Source organism: Somniosus microcephalus, chromosome 5 (assembly GCF_052327205.1).
Source record: "Somniosus microcephalus isolate GS21.2 chromosome 5, FLI_Smic_1.0, whole genome shotgun sequence".
NCBI classification, from domain to species: Eukaryota; Metazoa; Chordata; class Chondrichthyes; order Squaliformes; family Somniosidae; genus Somniosus; species Somniosus microcephalus.
The window spans coordinates 17013041-17027175 of record NC_140991.1 but is presented as its reverse complement, the minus strand read 5'-3'; the positions used below and the strand labels follow the sequence as shown (position 1 = coordinate 17027175).

The 14135-nt window shown below is 52.9% G+C and overlaps 1 protein-coding gene across 10 annotated transcripts in view; it reads right to left on the bottom strand.

Moving 5' to 3' along the window:
* LOC147116920 (uncharacterized) overlaps positions 1 to 10456 on the bottom strand; it is a 46961-nt gene extending 36505 nt beyond the window's left edge. For 2 of the 10 annotated variants that reach the window (XM_085987371.1, XM_085987375.1), the window contains exons 1-2: positions 10399 to 10456; positions 3128 to 4119 (exon numbers count right to left, since the gene is read on the bottom strand). In XM_085987371.1, coding sequence (XP_085843497.1) covers positions 3128 to 4116 — 989 coding nt within the window. In that variant the 5' untranslated portion in view covers positions 4117 to 4119; positions 10399 to 10456. Of the gene's footprint in view, positions 1 to 3127; positions 4120 to 10398 lie in introns of those variants that run through there. The other 8 variants (XM_085987372.1, XM_085987376.1, XM_085987370.1 and 5 more) reach the window with 5 other exon arrangements.
* Between the last annotated feature and the right edge of the window lie 3679 nt (positions 10457 to 14135).

The window sequence follows — 14135 nt, the reverse complement described above, 5'->3', positions numbered from 1 at the left end:
CACTGTGCTGGGCAGCTGCTGTAATTCCTCACCCCCGCCCCTTATAAAGCAGCAAGTGCAAAAAATTAAAGAGTGCTACCACAAGCAGAGCTGGGATGCATGCACCATGCAGCCGATGTTCTGCTACACACGCTCACATTCAATGCGCCCAACACAAACCCCAGCCCTCCTAAACTATCCCAGACAGCCTCAGATTCCAAGTCCGGGAGTCGGAATGTAAAATGAGCGCACCCGCCTCACACCTGACACATGCAGTCGTATGGAGAGAGATTGGGTCGATTAGGCTAGAGTTTAGAAGAACGAGAGGGGATCTCATTGAAACTTATAAAATTCTAACAGGACTGGACAGACTAGATGCAGGAAGGATGTTCCCGATGGTCGGGGAGTCCAGAAGCAGGGGTCACAGTCTAAGGATAAGCCTTTTCGGACTGAGATGAGAAGGAGTTTCTTCACCCAGAGAGTGGTGAACCTGTGGAATTCTCTACCACAGAAGGCAGTTGAGGCCAATTCATTAAATATATTCAAGAAGGAGTTGGATATATTTCTTAAGGCTAAAGGGATCAAGGGATATGGGGAGAAGGCAGGGACCGGGTACTGAATTTGGATGATCAGCCATGATCTCATTAAATGGCGGAACAGGCTCGAGGGGCCGAATGGCCTACTCCTGCTCCTATCTTCTATGTTTCTATGCAGTCCTCTGCTCCCACAACCCCCCCAAAAAAAATTCCCAGTCCAACTTTCCTTTGCTACGGCAACTCGACTGATCTGCAGCCCAACGCTTGATGTCTCCCAGCCACAGCTCGCTCTCTCCCCTCACCCCGACTCACAAACACAACGCCAAATCAACTAAAGGGGCTTTCCATCACCGACTGCCAGGAGTGGTTAGCCAGCGATCACGTGGTTAAAAGCACTGCTCGGATTACAGCAAGATCGCCACGCCCGCTAACTAGGCATCATCATCATGTCTGTGGGACGAACGGTGGCCATTCTCAGCAAGATAATCATTTCACACCGACAGGGGGAGAGGGTGTTTTGGTTATAGGCTATGGCAGGCAGGAAAAGGTTGAGACACTATTACATGTCGTGACTGACTGAGGCCGCGTGTCATTTATATTAAAGAGGCAGAGAATAAGGAGCAGCGACATAAACGGGATTCAAGTAACAAACGAGATGAAAGGGCTGGGCGGGTTGGAAATAAAAACACTGACTGCTCGAAACGCACAGGTCCGGAAAAAGAAAGGACGAGGTACCATTTAGGCGCAGTACCCCACATCAGAAGCAGTTGCAGGGGCCCCCTCGCCCCACCCAACATAAACGTCGCCTTGCTCCTCCTCGTGCCGCTCACGTAGAACATCTGCTGTTAACTACTGAACGATCAGATGCCTGGTGGGTCGGTCAACGCAGAGCGCAGCAGGTCAGAAGGAACGAGGGCACGGACCCCACACGGGCAACGAGGCCCCGGGTGGCCAAAGGGCACCAGCCGCGCAGGGAAGGCCACGGATTGCACGGGCGTAGCGAAGGGCAGGGAGAATAGGAGGCCCCGGAAGGAAGGAAAAATAGCCGAGCCCACAAAGGGCGAGGCCAGCAGGGATGAAAACTGGTGACTGTACGGCAAGAGGAGCGGGTAACTGTTTCCAGAATCCTTGGCATATAGGAAGTGTACGATAGGGTGGGTGGTTGGTGTAAATATTATCTGCATGGTGTCTATTAGGGTGGCTGAGCAGCAATTGCAGGGCTATGGGGAATGAGCGGGGGAGTTGGACTAACCGGATTGCTGTGCGAAAGAGCCGGCGCAGACTCGATGGGCCAAATGGCCTCCTTCTGTGCTGTACTATTCTATGATTCTGTACACGTAGTTATGTTGCTGAACTAGTAATCCAGGGACCGGGACTGATAATCCAGAGAACAAGGCCGTTTGAGAGTTTTTATTCAGATTTAAAATAAAACGCCGGTGTCAATACAAGTGACCATGGAGCGGTAAGATTATCGCAAAAACCCAACCGCTTCCCCAATGCCATTTTAGGGAAGGAATCTGCTGCCCATTCCCAGTCTGGCTTATATGTGACTCCAGTCCCACACCAACACTCAGGACAACCAGCAACAGGCAATAAACACCAGCCTTGCCAACACCCCAGGATTGAAAATAAAATTAACATGTAGACCTCGGGCAGGTGTAAATGCTTCACTGAAGATACCTAAAATGGCACAATAAACCTTTCATAACCATAACATCCCCCAGTCTGTTACTCAAAGTGCTGCGACCCCATCCAGTAACAAATGTAAAGTGACCGAGCTTCACTCACTACCTCCGATACAATCAGAGCCTATAGATCGCATCGTTCTTTCGCAGTGATCCATGCTCCCCGAGGCACATATAATACGGTCCCCCACTGCCCCTCGCTCCCCAGCTCGTTAATGCGTGTTTAGTTGTCACATTCCAGACAGGGAAGTGCCCGCGAATTGGAGCAAAAACGGAAGAGCGACAGCTGCCCTCGCGGGAAGTGCTACCGGTGGCCCCGGATTACCCGAACACCCGCTGCAAAGACTGGAAACTAATGAAGGCAGCGGCTCACCTTCCCCGCGGACAGCTTTCGCCTCTCAGCCAACGCACTCAACTGGCTCTGGATCCCACCCCCGACGTGGGTGGAAGTTCGTGCGGGAGAAAGGACCACCGGAAAACACGTATCAGCTGCAAAAAGACGGGCGGGTGGGGGCGAGATCCGCCTGGGGCGTCAGTGGCACCGAACGTCGGGTGGGATGAATTTCTAGCCCCCCCCCCACCGTGACTTCAATGGGAGCAGGCCGTCTTCACATTTTGCTGCACATCTAGTAAAGGAAATCAGTTCCAACTCGTGTCGAAGGCAGTGTTCCCTTTAAGCCGCGCGGGGCTCTGGAGCTCCTGTGTAGCCGGCTCACAGGCCTTTGAGCGACAATAAAACGCACATGCGCAGCATTTGGAATGTGCCACGCAGCCCATTATAGGACCCGCAAAGCCCCCCCAAAACAATTTAGAGCTAACACTGGCTGACGGATGACTCAAAAAATGATACTAAAAAGACAATGTAATGCTGGAAATAAGAGAGGCGGAGTGAAAAGTTAGGGTGTATTAAATATGATGCAAGCCTACTTATCCTGGAGCCCCGCAGGGCGCGGTGCAGGTCTCTCCGGCAGGTGTGCTCGCGGTGGGTGGGACGCCAGCTCCCGGGTCTTGCCGGCCGCTCTCCGGATTCCGGCCAGGTGGTAGAGTAATTCTGCGGCGTCGTACGCAGGTTTCTTGAACCACACCGGCTCGCTGTCCTCGTGAACAAGGTAGCGAGCGGCAGCCGCAAGCTCTTGGCCCGCTGCGGGCGACGGGCAGGACTTGGCGAGGGTGGCGCTGGGGGGTCTCCGACCCGTTGCCTGGCGTGGCCTGCCGGGCAGCGCCTCGTAGTAGAGCCGCTCGGCGTCGTCATACAGCGGCTTTTCCAGCCACACCTCGGGTGCCAGCAGGCACCAGCTGGCGCTGGGGAAGGTCCCGTTGACCGGTGGGCTGGCGGGCGCGCGGCCAGGAAAGCCAGGGGTCACGGGGGTGACGGGCGTGGCGCTGATGTAGCCTTCGTCCGGAGTGGCCCACAGCTTGGGAACAGCGGTGACCCCGGGGCCTGGGATCAGGAGAGAGCGCGGGATGCCGCGGGCTTGCGACCGCGCGACGAACAGGCGCTCAGCCTCGTCAAAGGCGCACTTGTTGACCCAGACGCCGCAGATCAGGTGGTGGCAGGCTGCGGGGGGACGGTTTGCTCCGCCGGGCGCGGAATCGGCCATCTTCAGCCGCCGGGCGCGTTCCGCCTCTTCCGGCGAGCGCCGATCAGAGCAGACCGGGTCCGCCGCAGGCACCGGCTTGGCGCGCGGAGAACGCTTCCTGCGCCTCTTTTTGCCCGCCTCGCGCTCCTGTCGCCCCTCCTCCACGGCCGGCGGCCAGGCCCCCCGCAGCAGCTGGGCCTCCTGGGCAGCCAGCCCCGCGGTGGAGGCAATGAGCGAGGCCTGCTGGCCCTCGTGGAACAGCCTCTCCGCCTCGTCGAACTTGTACTTGTCCATCCAGATGGTCTCCAGCAGGTAGGGGTGCTTCCGGATCCTCATCCTCTGCAGCATGCAGCACAACACAAGGAGGAGGAAAGAAATTACACGGTAAACAAAGAAAGACACAAGCAGAGGGCAGCATCGCTCACTGAGCGCTAACTATCACGAGGCACATCACGGATAAACCAGGAGGATAACTCCGGGCACGACAGACTTCCAGCAAAACACCAGAGCATTTACTCTGGCGGGACCTGGCCTGTGTTTCTGATATCACAGTGCCCTGCTTTTTGAGGGCAATCCTCCTAACCCAATTTAGCCCCCTGTGCAGTATGATCACTATGACCCGGAACAATTGGTGTTTAAATAGATGCTGGGAAACCAGAAACACAGTGTTCAAGACACACACGCCAAACAAGACTAGGCCGTACGTTTTAAATAGTCCTTTCCCCTCCTTTCCTGAAGCACTAACTCGTGCGCATCGAGAGACGGGTGTGGGGCGGGGGGGGGGATGGCCAGGCGTACCGAGAGGGACAAGAGGGTCAGGCGGTGCGAGGGGGAGGGAGAAGGAGCGGGTCGGGTGGCGCGAGGTGTATGGGGAGGGGATTAAGGGGCACGAGGGGGAGGGGGTAGAGGGTCGAGTGGTGCGAAGGGGAGAGGGAGAAAGGGGATGGTGTGAGAGGGAGAGGAAGCGGGTAGCGTGGTGCGACAGGGAGAGGGTCAAGTGGTGCGATGGGAAAGGGGAGGGGGAAGCAGTGGGGTATCGTGATTTACCTAGACTGCAGCACTGTGCTGGAAACGGCACTAAAGCCCACTAGGAAAAAGTATCGCTTCAACATATAAAATAAAGGCAGTTTATAAATCCCCCCCACCCCTCCCAAAATTAGGGACTCGAGCTTAACCTCGGTCCGTTAGACGGAGACTAGTAAAATTAGCCGCAGTCTAACAAGTAGGCACTGTGAGGACACTTCCAGCGTTCAACCTGATAGCAAGTTAGGGATTGACCTGAGGTACAAGGTCCCGTCTTTAACCAAGGTTAATCCTGCAATACAGTGGGCGCTTTGGAAAAGACCCGGGGAGGGAGGAGAAAGGAAGCTGTACTTTGACAGGTACTCACCTTCTTATCCTACAACAGCCAGCATTGAAAAGAGAAACAGAAGAAAATTAAAGTGGTTTAGTGGCACGATACAAACGTACAGCATTACTGCTAACCACCTGCATTCCAGATCATAAACCAGCCACAGTGGGCAGCAGCGAACGAGGGACACAGCAACTGTCCATCCCTGGGGTTCATGCAAAGTTTACGTCAGCAGTTTATGGACAGATGAACATCTAGAGTGTTCTACAGCCTTAAACCTTCTTTCTCCCCTCCCACCGTCCTTGGCAATTCCTCACCCCCTTCTCTCTCTGGTAGTTCACCCACAGAGTAATTCTTCCTATGCAAGCCTAAGCAATGAGGGTCTGCAGGCTATTCGACCATGAAGGCACAACCAAAGCACAAACCTGATGCCCCCCTGCATGCACTTTCGAGCACCGGCGGACCAGAAAGAGGAAGGTGGGGTGGAGGTGAAGACTCTCCTTTTCAACCCAGCAACACTGAGGCTCCTCCTCCACCTCCACCTCATCCGAGATCAGCAGGAGACACTGAGTAAAATGGAGAATCAAGTCATTAGCAGCAGTGACAGACCACGAGCCCAATTCTGCTCACACAGGCCTCACACATCTCAGCCCGGATCTGGAAGCAAGTCAGCCGTGGCTCAGCAGGTAGCGCTCTCGGCTCGGAGTCAGAAGGTTGTGGGTTCAAGTCCCACTCCAGAGGCTTGAGCACATAATCTAAGCTGACACTCCAGTGCAGTGCTGAGGGAGCGCTGCCCTGTCGAAGGCGCGGCCTTTTGGATGAGACATTAAACCAAGGCCCTGCTCTCAGGTGGATGTAAAAAATCCCATGGCACTGTTTTGAAGAGGAGCAGGGGAGTTCTCCCCAGTGTCCCAGCCAATATTTATCTCCTGACCAACATCACAGATGATCTGGTCATTAACACATTGCTGTTTGTGGGAGCTTGCTGTGCGCAAATTGGCTGCGCGCAAATTGGCTGCCACATTTCCTACGACAGTGACTACACTTCAAAAGTATTTAACTGACTGTAAAGCGCGTTGGGACAACCCGAGTTTGTGACCGGCGCTATAGAAATGCAAGTCTTTCTTTCCTTTTCTCTGCCCCCTTGTTTGATGAGCAACAGTATCCTGAAACACACACACATCCACTTCGCGTTCAGGAGCAGCAGCTGTGACAGGTGCCCGAGTCCCCTGGTACCATCAACAATGCTCATTGGCACCAAACAATGGGACGATTCTCAGCTGGTCAGACCCACCCCCCCCTCCCCCAAACCTAGTCACCGCGACAAGCTCCCATTGTACCACAACTGCCATTCACACTTGGCAGTACCACTTCAGACAGTGGCAAGCCTGGCACTGCGACACTGTGTGCCTGCGTCGCGATTCACCCCTCCCTGCCATCTCGGGCAAATCTCGTGTCCCGCGTACCGTTTTGCCGCAGGGCCCTTTGAAATCAACTATAATCCTAAAATCGCTACACGTTCTCTGATGAATGTCACAGGGGGATGAGTAAGCAGCGCACAGTCCTAACAATCAAATGTCTCAAACTGCTGACAATGGATACCCTCACGCCTGGATTGACACCACACAGGGACAACTGGATATCAGCACTTCACGGCAGTGTCTGATATACCAGCACTTTCTACATTGAACATCGAATCTCAAGTTAGTGATTTTGCATCAGAAACAGAAAACTCGCTTCCCTCACTCCAGTTACCAATTTCTCTCCTCCTGCTGGGGTAATGCTGGCTTACCCTCTGATCTCTCTCTCGGAATGCTGGTTCTTCACTTGAGACTGAGTGACAGCCAAACTATTCGGCCACGGAGAGCATCACAGCAGAGTCCGCGCCCCGTGCCCACACGTTCCCCAGCAACGGTCACCGCGGTGACAGTAACCGGGAGCAGGAACTCGGGCTGATTTCCCACCTCCCTACCACGGGGCCATGAAGCAAATCCGAGCTTTCCCACTACCCAACCCGAGGTCAGGAGAAATCACCCGTTCAAACTGATATTTTAATATACGCGGCACAAACAAGAGCAATTGTAAGTTTTCACTCGCACCTAAAGAACAGTATCAGCAACTGTGCATAAAATGAATCGAGGGATATGGGGATCGGGCGGGAAAGTGGAGTTGAGGTAGATGATCAGCCATGATCTTATTGAATGGCGGAGCAGGCTCGAGGGGGGCCAGATGGCTTACTCCTGCTCCTATTCCTTATGTTATAAATCAAACAAAAATTATGCAGAAAGGTATCCTGGATTTTTATTAGTATTTAGATTAAACTGAACTCCACCCAAAACCTGTATGAAATATATAGAGCTATTAAGTCAGCTCTTCCAGACACATTGCAGTCTCACAAATTGATTAATGATTCCCTGCCTATAAAAATCTCCTTTTAACTTCAAAATAATCAGAAACGGATGGCCAACGCAAGTTTGAGGCAAAGCTAGCACCAAAAACACAGCCTGTGTACAAATCGCATTGCGAAGGTGGGGAAAAAGCCAGGTGGCCGAACCTGAACCCTTTACAACAGGCTCAGGACTCACCGATTTGAGCCAGAATATCAGCCCGTGTGGCAACACAAGGTCTGTACTTTCAAGAGTGAATCAGGACTCCAGCAACACTGCACCTGATTTTTATGTGGAATTTTATAATCACATAATTTTAATGTGAAAGCAAGTCATCCTCGGTTCCGAGGGACTGCCTAAGGACCTGGAATTACACGGAATGTACAGCACAGGAACAGGCCATTCAGCCCAGCAGCTCTGTGCTGGTCTTTATACTCCGCACGAGCCTCCGCCCACTCTAATTACCTCTTCCTGCTCTGCCCCCATATCCCTTTCTCCCTCATCAAACCTCCCCTTAAATGCATCCAACTGCCTTTTAGCAAGTGGAATATTCTAACCACCCAATTTCCCACATCCCAGAAGTCAATGGACTGGGATCAGGGGCCATAACCCTGGTTGGGTTTCACCTAACCCCAAGGCTGCTGAAGCCAGCTGTTCTGCCCCCATGGCTGAGATGAACTGACTCAGGGTAGTGCAGGGGCAGAACTGTACAGGGCTGTGCTGGGCAGGGTAGTACAGGGCAGTGCCGTACAGGGCAGGGCCGTGCTGGACAGGGTAGTGCAGGACCGTACAGGCAGGGTAGTACAGGGCAGTGCCGTGCAGGCAGTGCATTACAGGGCAGGGCCATGCTATGCTGGGCAGGGTAGTGCCAGGCCGTACAGGCAGGGTAGTACAAGTCAGGGCAGGGCCATACAGGCAGGGTAGTACAGGGCAGTGCCGGGCAGTACAGGGCAGAGCAAAGCAGTGCCATGCTGGGCAGAGCAGTGCCGGGCAGGGCAGTTCAGAGCAGTGCCGGGCAGGGCAGTGCCGTGCCGGGTAGTTCAGTACAGGGCAGTGCTGGGCAGGGTAGTTCAGTACAGAGCAGGGTAGTTCAGTACAGAGCAGTGCCGGGCAGGGCAGGGTAGTTCAGTGCCGGGCAGTTCAGTACAGAGCCGGGCAGGGCAGGGTAGTTCAGTGCCGGGCAGGGCAGGGTAGTTCAGTACAGAGCAGTGCCGGGCAGGGCAGGGTAGTTCAGTGCTGGGCAGGGTAGTTCAGTGCCAGGCAGTTCAGTATAGAGCCGGGCAGGGCAGGGTAGTTCAGTACAGAGCAGGGCAGGGTAGGGTAGTTCAGTGCCGGGCAGGGCAGTGTAGTTCAGTGCTGGGCAGGGCAGTGCAGGGTAGTTCAGTGCTGGGCAGGGTAGTTCAGTGCCGGGCTGTTCAGTACAGAGCCAGGCAGGGCAGGGCAGTTCAGTTCAGGGCAGTTCAGTTCAGTTCAGTACAGGGCAGGGCAGGGCAGTTCAGTACAGTGCAGGGCAGTTCAGTACAGGGCAGGGCAGTTCAGTACAGGGCAGGGCAGTTCAGTGCCGGGCAGGACAGGGTAGTTCAGTACAGGGCAGGGTAGGGTAGGGTAGTACAGGGTAGGGTAGGGTAGTACAGGGCAGGGTAGTTCAGTGCAGGGCAGGGTAGGGTAGGGTAGTACAGGGCAGGGTAGTACAGGGCAGGGTAGTTCAGTGCAGGGCAGGGTAGGGTAGTTCAGTACAGGGCAGGGCAGGGTATTTCAGTGCCGGGCAGGACAGGGTAGTTCAGGGCAGGGTAGGGTAGTTCAGTACAGGGCAGGGCAGGGTAGTTCAGTACAGAGCAGGGTAGTTCAGTACAGAGCCGGGCAGGGCAGTGTAGTTCAGTGCCGGGCAGGGCAGTGTAGTTCAGTGCTGGGCAGGGCAGTGCAGGGTAGTTCAGTGCTGGGCAGGGTAGTTCAGTGCCGGGCTGTTCAGTACAGAGCCAGGCAGGGCAGGGCAGTTCAGTTCAGTTCAGTACAGGGCAGGGCAGTACTGGGCAGTTCAGTTCAGTTCAGTACAGGGCAGGGCAGGGCAGTTCAGTACAGGGCAGGGCAGTTCAGTACAGGGCAGGGCAGTTCAGTGCTGGGCAGGACAGGGCAGTTCAGTACAGGGCAGGGTAGGGTAGGGTAGGGTAGTACAGGGCAGGGTAGGGTAGGGTAGTACAGGGCAGGGCAGGGCAGGGTAGTTCAGTGTAGGGCAGGGTAGGGTAGTTCAGTACAGAGCAGGGCAGGGTATTTCAGTGCCGGGCAGGACAGGGTAGTTCAGTACAGGGCAGGGTAGGGTAGTTCAGTACAGGGCAGGGCAGGGTAGTTCAGTACAGAGCAGGGCAGGGTAGTTCAGTGCCGGGCAGGGCAGGGTAGTTCAGTACAGGGCAGGGTAGTTCAGTACAGGGCAGGGCAGGATAGTGCAGTGCCGTGCAGGGCAGGGCAGGGTAGTTCAGTGCCGGGCAGGGTAGTTCAGTGCCGGGCTGTTCAGTACAGAGCAGGGTAGGGTAGTTCAGTACAGAGCAGGGCAGGGTAGTTCAGTGCCGGGCAGTTCAGTGCAGAGCCGGGCAGGGTAGTTCAGTACAGAGCAGGGCAGGGTAGTTCAGTGCCGGGCAGTTCAGTACAGAGCCGGGCCAGCTTCCTGGCCAGGAGCTGCACCACGTGGAGCGGGTGTTGTGCGGCGGCAGGGGACGACAGTCGCCCCTCCCCCCACCTTCCCTCTTTACCCAGTCACACGCCGTAAACTCTCGAGATTTTTCACGCCAGGGGCCGCTGACTGCGGCTGCTTATAAGGCTGTGGTTGCCGGCGTTTGCCCCCATCCCCCGGGTGCAGGTCCGGGCCCGGCTCCACTCGGTACTTACTGCGCTGCGCACACTGAGCTGAACGATGCGAACCGGCCAACACCGAGAGCCAAAGAGACCGCGCCTGCGCAGCCGCACTCGCTGTCACCCCCCCGCCCGCACCACTCAGCAGCACAGGGGGAATCTCCACCCGGCGGCAATTAAATCATCAACCCGCCGCTAACGTCTAATCCCCATTATTCGCAACGCCTTCACATTCCATGCGCCCACTCACCGATAGTAAATGAAAGTCGTGGTGACCGTGGTGGGTTTATGTTCTATCACACGGAGTTACTATTCTGATCTCCCCATTCTCCAGATTGTGGTGTGCTCCACTATCGGACCGGCCGGCTCCGTGTCCGTGCAACACTCATTCATTTCCGAGTGGACAGCTTGCGGTCAATTATTCGGTTCTGCTCAGAGAAATCAGTGCAATGCACTCAACTGGAGTGTATTTGAGACAATATAAATCAAGAAAAATGTAACAAGACTCTTAATTTCCTTATAATGTTGCTATATAATACCAGGATAAATTGATCTCCTAAATATATTCTCCTGAAAATATTAGATTCATAGAATTATACAGCACAGAAAGAGGCCCTTCGGCCCATCGTGTCCGCGCCGGCCATCAAGCCCTATCTATTCTAATCCCATTTTCCAGCACTTGGTCCGTAGCCTTGTATGCTACGGCATTTCAAGTGCTCATCTAAATGCTTCTTGAATGTTGTGAGGGTTCCTGCCTCTACCACCCTTTCAGGCAGTGAGTTCCAGATTCCAACCACCCTCTGGGTGAAATGTTTTTCCTCAAATCTTCTCTGAACCTCCTGCCCTTACCTTGAAACTATGCCCCCTGGTATTGACCCCTCTACTAAGGGGAAAAGTTCCTTTCTATCAACCCTACCTATGCCCCTCATAGAAACATAGAAGATAGGAGCAGGAATAGGCCATTCGGCCCCTCAAGCCTGCTCCACCATTTAATGAGATCATGGCTGATCATCCAAATTCAGTACCTTGTCCCTGCTTCCTCCCCATATCCTTTGATTCCTTTAGCCTTAAGAAATATATCTAACTCCTTCTTGAATATATTTAATGAATTGGCCTCAACTGCCTTTTGTGGTAGAGAATTCCACAGGTTCACCACTCTCTGGGTGAAGAAATTCCTCCTCATCTCTGTCCTAAATGGCCTACCCCTTATCCTTAGACTGTGACCCCCTGGTTCTGGACTCCCCTGCCATCGGGAACATCCTTCCTGCATCTAGTCTGTCTAGTCCTGTTAGAATTTTATAAGTTTCAATGAGATCCCCTCTCATTCTTCTAAACTCCAGCGAATATAAGCCCAATCGACCCAATCTCTCCTCATATGTCATTCCTGCCATCCCAGGTATCACTCTGGTGAATCTTCGCTGCACTCCCTCCATGGCAAGAACATCCTTCCTCAGATAAGGCGACCAAAACTGCACACAATACTCAAGGTGTGGTCTCACCAAGGCCCTGTACAACTGCAGCAAGACATCCTTGTTCCTGTACTCGAATCCTCTCGCTATGAAGGCCAACATACCATTTGCCTTCTTAACCGCCTGCTGCACCTGCATGCTTACCTTCAGCGACTGGTGCATGAGGACACCCAGGTCTCGTTGCACTTCCCCTTTTCCTAATCTATTGCCATTCAGATTATAATCTGTCTTCCTGTTTTTGCCACCAAAGTGGATAACCTCGCATTTTTCCACATGAGCAGATGCATGGCAAATGTAATATAATCACCCAACCTGTCCAAATCATACTGGGGTTTCTCTGCATCCTCCTCACAGCACACACGCCCACCCAGCTTTGTGTCATCTGCAAACTTGGAGATATTACATCTAGTTCCCTCATCTAGATCATTAATATATATTGTGAATAGCTGGGGTCCTAGCACCGATCCCTGCGGTACCCTACTAGTCACTGCCTGCAACTCGGAAGAAGACCCATTTATTCCAACTCTTTGCTTCCTGTCTGCCAACCAGTTCTCTATCCAAGTCAGTACCTTACCCCCAATACCATGTGCTTTAACTTTACACGCTAATCTCTTATGCGGGACCTTAAAGAAAGCCTTCTGAAAGTCCAAATACACCACATCCACTGGTTCTCCCTTATCTATTCTACCAGTTACATCCTCAAAAAATTCCAGTAGATTAGTCAAGCACGATTTACCTTTTGTAAATCCATGTTGACTTTGTCCAATCCTGTCACTGTCATAATTTTGTACACCTCAATCAGGTCCCCTTTTAGTCTTCTCTGCTCTAAGGAAAGCAACCCCAGCCTGTCCAGTCTCTCTTCATAGCTGAAGCGCTCCAGCCCAGGTAACATCCTGGTGAATCTCCTCTGCACCCTCTCCAATGCAATCACATCCCTCCTATAGTGTGGCGACCAGAACACAAAAACATCCTTCGACCATCACCCTCTGCCTCCTGCCACTAAGCCAATTTTGGATCCAATGTGCCAAATTGCCCTGGATCTCATGGGCTCTTACCTTCTTGACCAGTCTCCCATGCAGGACTTTGTCAAAAGCCTTACTGAAGTCCATGTAGACTACATCAACTGCACTACCCTCATCCATACACTTAGTCACCCCCTCGAAAAATTCAATCAAATTGGTTAGACATGATCTCCCCCTGACAAAGCCATGCTGACTATCCTTGATTAACCCTTGCCTCTCCAAGTGGAGACTAATTCTGTCCCTCAGAATTTTTTCCAATAATTTCCCTACCACTGATGTTAGGCTCACTGGCCTGTAATTCCCTGGCTTATCCCTACTACCCTTCTTGAATAATGGTACTACGTTAGCTGTCCTCTGGCACCTCCCCTGTGGCATTGATGGGTGACAATGTTAGTCTTTCATTTGTATGGTGGCAGCTGTGGCTCAGTTGGTAGCACTCTTGCCTCTGAGTCAGAAGGTTTGTGGGTTCAAGTCCCACTCCAGTGACTCGAGCACAAAGAAATCTAGGCTGACACTCCAGTGCAGTGCTGAGGGAGTGCTGCACTGTCGGAGGTGCTGTCTCTTTCTGCTATGAGACATTAAACCGAGGACTGTCTGCTCTCTCAGGTGAATGTAAAAGATCCCATGGCACTATTTCGAAGAAGAGCATGAGCGTTCTCCCCGGTGTCCTGGCCAATATTTATCCCTCAATCAACATCACAAAAACAGATTATCAGGTCATTATCACATTGCTGTTTGTGGGAGCTTGCTGTGCACAAATTGGCTGCCGCATTTCCTACATTACAACAGTGACTACACTCCAAAAGTATTCCATTGGTTGTAAAGCGCTTTGAGATGTCCAGTGGTCTGTGAAAGGTGCTATATAAATGCAAGTCTTTGTTTATGGTTTTTGCTTCCCCCACGTTAGAAATATAGGAACAGGAGGCGGCCATTCAGCTCCTCCAATCCACTGTGCCATTCAATTAGATCATGGCTGACATGTACCTCAACTCCATTTATTCACCTTAGCTGCATATCCCTTGATACCCTAACCTAACTATCCATGCCAGGTTTGAAAGCTCCAATTGTCCCAGCACCACAGCCTTTTGCGGCAGCCAATTCAGGTTTCTACTACCATTTATGTGAAACAGTGCTCCCTGATTATCCTTCTAAATGGCCTAGCTCTAACTTTAAGATCACTGAATCATAGAATAGTGCAGCACAGAAGCAACCCATTCGGCCCATCGAGTCTGTGCCAGCTCTTTCGAAGAGCAATCCAATTAGACCCACTTTCCCGCCCTTT